We start from the raw sequence: 6,707 nt of genomic DNA on the forward strand, positions 1-6,707 counted from the left end.
TATTTTCCTGTGTACTTATTCAAAACCTTTCCCTTGACTTTTATTCCCACATTAGGGTTACTTTACCCATTGAATTTCACAATACTACATCCAAATATTAATTCCACTTCTCTTCCTCAGCACTCCTTTCATCTCAAAGAAATCCCTGTGTTATGCACTTTGCTACCATTAATAGATTTATAGAATACAGGCCTAACTCTCCGTCAAGTACTTCTGTTTTTCCAGCAAATCTACCTACCTACCTATAATTGACATGTATCTTTCCATATAATAGCCTAAGACAATTGAGACAATGAATATAGCTGTATCCATTTCAATGCCTTAAGTATATGCTCTTTTAAAGCAAAGAGTCTGTATGTCTGGTGTGGTGCTTAGAAGTTCATAAGCATATTAATAAATATTAATACCAGAGAATGCTACCTTACAATTGTTACCAGTATTTCAAATATACATATGCTGCTGTGACAGAAAATATTACAATTAAAATTTCATTTTTTTTGCCTTTTATTATGCTATTTCAAAATTTTTTAGAGCTGAAAGGTACGAGGAAAAAAAAAATCTAGTACAAATCCCTCAATCTGGAGATGAAGAAATTGAGGCATGAATTAGCTGGGCACGGTGGCTCATGCCTGTAATCCCGGCTACTTGGGAGTCTGAGGCAGGAGAATCGCTTGAACCTGGGAGGCAGAGGTTGCAGTGAGCCAAGATTGCACCACTGCACTCCAGCCTGGGCAAAACAGTGAGACTGTCTCAAAAACATAAAAAATAGTAATAATAGAAAAGGGCAAGTGATTTGTCTGATGAAACAAACTGTGACAGGATTCGAATCCAGGAATTCTAACTAGATTCCAGCATATTCTACCACACCAGCTGCCTCACACCTCCACCCCTGGCTTAGCAGAGCGGCTTGCCTGCTGTCTACTCATGGTTCTGGGTACATTCCCACTGCTGCTCTGACCATTTCTTCACCCATGTGCATTTCCAGCATTCAGCTCAGCACTCGAGGCTGCAAAATAGAAAATAAAACCTCCCCCAACATTCCCACTCTTTTTCTTTTTTTCCAACTTCTAGATTATGGGAAAACTTTTTAAATCCCAAAGATTCCTATTTGTATTCCTAAAAGTATTAAGTAAACCACTAAAAGCTTTAAGTTAGTTTAATGACAGAGATTAATGTCTTCCCTTCTAGAGTAAATCGGAAGTGTGGCTTATCACCTTCATCTCTCCCAAAGTGTGTGTCTGGGGTTGGGAGGAGGCTCATCTGTTCAGGGCTAGTGCTTAAAAGGAGTCATCTATTGCAGGCAATCTTTATCCACACCATCCCCTACTGTTCCCCAAGTTAAAGGGGAAACAAAGCTGTTTTCTTCCAGCAGATGCCATTAACTACATAAACTTCTGTCTACAACATCTGAGAAAAAGGAATCTTGGAAAGCTCTTCAAAAGGAAAGTTTTCTAGGGCTTGCCCTGTATAACATACTAGACAAAAAAATAACAGAAAAGAATGAAATCAGCTAAAAAGCAGATTGGAAACTGATATAATCTGAATTGTTTCCACAATGTTCCAATGGCAACCGAAACTTCAAGATGTAATTTAGGCATATCAAGGGACCCAAATAATATGAAATGCAAAGAATTTACATACATTTAATATTTTATAAAATGGCCAATATTTTATATTGAAGATTATCGATATAAACCGTAACACACTATGGTGGCTCCCTGGCACTTATTTCCTTATATTGATAAGGGACTAAGAACCAGTAAAATGAAGGCTAGAAAGACAGTTTGACAAGAGTGCTTACTAGTAGATATGTCAGACACAGCAGTGGAAACGTAAGAGATTAAGGTACAAATACAGGTTGTGTTTATACTAGTCTAACGAGCCACATAAGGATTTTTAAAATTAAGCTTTCAAACTCCATGAAGCAGTCAAGTTAGACCAGCAAAGGAAAGATTTAAGCAATGAAGTCACAGTATACATTTATACTCCTGTATCTTGTAAACTAATGTGTCTTACCTCAGTCAAGGCCATATGCATTAATAACTTAAACGTGTACAGTGCTTTTAAACTTTTAAACTCTTTCACATCTATGAACCATGTGATCCTCACAACAACCCTGTGAGGTAGGCAGGGCAAGAGTTATTACTGATCCCCATTTTACAGATGAGGAAACTGCTGGAGAGAGGTAAAGTAAAATGCTTCACATCTGTGACTAAGCTACGATGAACCAGCTCTCTAGAACATGGCTCCATTGTTTTCTATTAAGCCACCCCTGGCATTTCTGAAAGGTCTTCCATTTGGTGGAGGATCTTGGGAAAATGAATTAGCAATTATATTTGTATTATCTGGATATTGATGGTTCATCCATGTTTTTTTCTGAGGACATAGAAAAGAAGCCAGCGATTCAGAAGGCAGATTTGGAAACTAGACTTCTACCAGTTTAGGAAACAGAGCCTTTTGTAATTGGTTCCTAGCTTTTGGTATTCGAAATCAACTTCTGAAGCAATTTTTCAAGGCCTAGCTGAAAAGCACCAGTTGCCTCTTCCACTGCTGTTGCCAAACGTCTGACTGCGATGACAGCATCCCTGCGGAGCTCATTGGCAGTGTCTTGCTGAGCACTGGCCTCCTCACCAATAGCAATCAGCCTGTCCAGTTTTTCTTCCTCCCGCTTTGAGAGTTCTCGTGCCAATCGCCTGTTTTCTGCCAACTCAGCTGCAATAGTCCTGGCCACTGACCGCCTTCTTCGCCTTGCCCACCTTGGAGGGGGCTCACTGGTCAAAGGCCTATCCCCACCAGAAACAAAACCAGCTCTCGAAGAGGAGACTGGAGTCTGCGGTGTGGAGGCTACCCCAGGAGTGCTGCGGCTGGTGCTGGTGCAGGGGCTGGGCTCCCCAGACACACCCAGTCTGGCCATGGGGCTGCTCTGACAGGGAGCAACTGCACCTCTGAAAAGGCTGTGGGAGCTGCTGTAGCTGGGGGTCCCTTGAGAGCACCCTGAAAAACAAAGCAACAATGTTGCAAAGAGAACATTCCTGCTAAGGGAATGCTTGGAGCCAGCAGCAGAGCTGAGACAAATTATAAAACTATGGTTGTTCCTGGAAAGTCTCTTTCCACCAGGGACTGGGAAGAATCCATTTCCTTAATCTGGACATTGTGACCTGTTTAATTTCACCTCTAAAACTTCTCCCTTGCCTTCCTGAACCCCTTTGTACATAGCTATCCAACCCACTCTAGAACTACACATTCCTAACTACCCATTATTAATAATGCCAGAACTAGTTTGGTTCGAGAGAGCACTTCTTCTAGGTTTAAAGAGTTCTAATACCTTATGTTGCTATGGGCATAGCTTTTGAAAACCTGGAACCCTTTAGCTTACTATTAGGTTTTTAAAAAGGTGCATGGGGCAGAATGAGGCAGAAACAGGAACTATGCTGAAGAGGACACTATCCAAACAGACACAGCTGTTGAGAGCCATGTGATTCTGGGACCCGAATCCTTCACATGCTTGGGAGTTACCTGCACCCGAGGATTCATCCCAGGAGTCCTCGAGGTCACTGGTTTCTTGTATCCGGTCACTGATTCTTAGCTGACAATCCTCATCTGATTCCTTAACTGTTTTCAACACAGGCTGATGATCAGCTGCCTGAGTCCTTTTTGATTTTAGAATGCCGGTTCCCTCTTCCCCTGGGGCGTCAGAGGCCACTAAATTCTGATCACAGTGCTTGGCCCAAGCAGCATCCTCCATTAAGTTGTCTGGGTCAGTCACTATCTGATTTCGGAGAAGCTGATCCAAAGTATCATAAAATGGACAGTGTGGTGGCTCACCCATACTTGTGGCATGGGCAACATAGGCCTTTAAATATAATGCCTTCAGAACTTTAAACTTGGAACGGCACTGACGTTCGGTGCGGCGGAAGCCCTCCTGCTGCATTCGCTTAGACACAGCCTGATAGACATCTGCATTGTGATGCACAGTCTGGAGGCGCTGAATATACTCCGCCTCGCCTAGTATGGAGAGAAGAGTTCGTGTCTCCTGTCTGGACCACCGGATGCCCGCACTGCTATTGGCACTGGCCATTGTGGGTTGGAAAGGAGGGCTGGGCAGCTTCTGGACAGCAAGGTGCAAGTCTGAAGGTGTGGGGAAGCTCTGTGTGCTCTCAGGATATCTCCAGGATCTTCCCTCTCAGGGATAATTGCTGAGAAGCCAGGTCCAAGGACCGCATTTCTGGCTGGAAGGCCACAGGGGAATGAGAGTTACAGGAAGGGTGTAAGGATAATTTTGGCAGCAAGTTAAGTGGTGCTACCTGTGAGTAGGTCATAAACAGGCATGAGGCCAAGACTGAGACAGCCCAACTTCAGGAGTTTACCCAGGGTAGACACGGCACCAAGGACCTAATGGCTTGGTAACAAAAGGGCCAAATGCTTTCGTGGCTGAGAGTTGGTACCACAGTGGATCTGTAAAAATCACCCTTGTCTGGTGAGCAGATGGGCTGGGAGGGAAAATCACCTGGACCACGAGGCAGCTAACTCTAAAGGAGTCCAAGCATGACCATGGTATAGCAATCTGAAAGATGCTCAGTCTTCACTAATTATAGCACACTGTGGCTCTGTGTTACCCATATGACTGTCACTATGAGCCAGAAAAGTGAGTTTAAGTTGCTCTGCTAATACAAAGCTTTTTTGTACAACATGGCAGAAGAAAGCCACATAATTACTGTAACCATCTGCCCCCAAACAGCAGCATAAAACAAACAGTAACATATTGTTGGCTACCAGGGGAGAGATCTATGGAAATGTACTGTATCTGGACTGTATCAATGTGAGTATCTTGGTTGTGACACTGTACTATAGTTTTGCAAGATGTAACCAAGGGGAGAAGTGGTGAATCCAGTAATGTGCTTGACATTTCTGTATTATTTCTTACACAGCAGCATAGAAAACTACAATTCTCTCTAAATAAAAAGTTTAATTTAAAAAAACAAACAAATATATTGTTGGCTGCTCAGTGATTCAGGCTTCAAGACCCATCTACGATTCTTTTTTCTACACTTTATGATTTGAAAATATTTGACACCAACTTATATTTAATATGCTCAGTACTTTGTCAACAGGTAAAAGGATATAGAGATATGTTTATTGTCACCAAATATTGAATTATCTCCAAACAACTATAGTTTTTGGCTTAGTGCATAAATATCCTAAGGAAAAAGATTAATATCAAGTTCAATTTAATTGAACACAGGTAAGAGATACAAAATAAGATAAACAGGTAAGAGATACCTGTATAAATTTAATGTATAATATCCAAATTCTAAATCAACACAAGGACATTTTTACTTACATTCTCACTAAACAAAGTTGAAAGAAAAGAACCTGGGGCAGAGGGTGAGGAGACCTGATCTGCAGTCTTATCCAGTTTACCCCCTAACATAAAGCCACAATTTCTTTGTACCTTGATTTTCTCATCTATAAATGGGGAACGATAGTATTTGCCTCGACAATTTTACAAGGATGTTGAGAGGATTAAATAAAATAATAGATGTGAAAGCACTTTGAAAATTTAAAAACACTCTATCAAGTATTACTACAGTAGTGAAAATGAAAACCCCTAATTATTACAGCAATCTATAATTTCAGGAGACAGAAGTCTGGGGAAGCAAGCCTCTTTTAATCTTCTAATTAAAGTTACAACAGATGATTAATCTGATTCTTACATAAGATGTTAATTTAGCTGTTACTCTAATGATTAAATTTGTAAGTCCAATGGAAAAGTTAGTTCCCAGAAAGTGTCACAAAAGGTCCTGAGGAAGAAAATCAGTAGTGTCTACATCGACTATGAGCAATTGTAATAGATTCAGCAAAATTCAACCACATTATCAAAAAGTCTTCAAATTCCCACAAAATCTTTGAAATCCTCTCAGTTAAAAAAAATCTAAAAATGTGAACAATACAAATTACCATCTCTGACACAAATTACCAAAATTAAACGAATGTTAGCATTTATCAATACTAACAGACCTGTCAGCAAGAAACTAACATCTGAGTGAATCCCATACTGGAGAAGATCCAACACTAATAATCAAAAGACACAGCCTACTGGGGGTACTCAGTCATAAAATGAAGAAACAAACTATGCTGTTTCTAGTTTCACGTTATGCTTAGAATTTATGAACGTGTTTCTATTACTATATTTAAAAGTATCATTTGATTCCGTACCTTCTGCCCAGGATCTGCTTTACTTTCATTACTGTATTTGAAATATTTCTTATTCTACTTTGTTTTGCTGCCAATCCAACAATCTGAAAAAAATATATATATATTACAATGCATGTAATTTTAAATTATTTCACAAGTACAAAAATGAGGGGACTAGTACCTCTTCATTTTCTGAGTAAGCAACAACAGCTGGAGTAACTCGGTCACCAGCATCATTTGCAACCACACCAGCCCGGCCATCCTAGAGAAAAAAACACGAAATACATAGTCTCATTAGATGTATTCAGACATGTGTGCACCAGTGTTACTTTGCCATCTGTGTGGAAAGAAAAACTGCTCTCTCAATATTTTAAACTTGCAAATTTAATTACCATTTAATTTCCTCGTTTTCATAGAAGGCCTATAATTCCATGAAGAACTGCCTCATGTTTTCAATCTGCTCTGCAAAGTCAACAATTGAATCAAAAGTAATAACAACCTTTCTACACACA

At 40.2% G+C, this 6,707-nt stretch overlaps 1 protein-coding gene and 1 long non-coding RNA gene across 4 annotated transcripts in view; one reads left to right on the plus strand and one right to left on the minus strand.

Moving 5' to 3' along the window:
• LOC108531112 (uncharacterized) overlaps positions 1–2,462 on the plus strand; it is a 32,559-nt gene extending 30,097 nt beyond the window's left edge. Inside the window, exon 4 of the long non-coding RNA XR_001886067.1 lies at positions 2,389–2,462. This is a non-coding gene — a long non-coding RNA (uncharacterized LOC108531112). The remainder of the gene's footprint in view (positions 1–2,388) is intronic.
• HSPA14 (heat shock protein family A (Hsp70) member 14) overlaps positions 1–6,707 on the minus strand; it is a 33,225-nt gene that overhangs the window by 24,993 nt on the left and 1,525 nt on the right. For 2 of the 3 annotated variants that reach the window (XM_017874294.1, XM_017874301.1), the window contains exons 2-3: positions 6,377–6,457; positions 6,217–6,299 (exon numbers count right to left, since the gene is read on the minus strand). In XM_017874294.1, coding sequence (XP_017729783.1) covers positions 6,217–6,299; positions 6,377–6,457 — 164 coding nt within the window. Of the gene's footprint in view, positions 1–2,783; positions 2,995–6,216; positions 6,300–6,376; positions 6,458–6,707 lie in introns of those variants that run through there. The other variant, XM_017874311.1, reaches the window with a different exon arrangement.

The sequence above is a fragment of the Rhinopithecus bieti genome, unplaced genomic scaffold, assembly GCF_001698545.2.
Source record: "Rhinopithecus bieti isolate Rb0 unplaced genomic scaffold, ASM169854v2 scaffold_1012, whole genome shotgun sequence".
NCBI classification, from domain to species: Eukaryota; Metazoa; Chordata; class Mammalia; order Primates; family Cercopithecidae; genus Rhinopithecus; species Rhinopithecus bieti.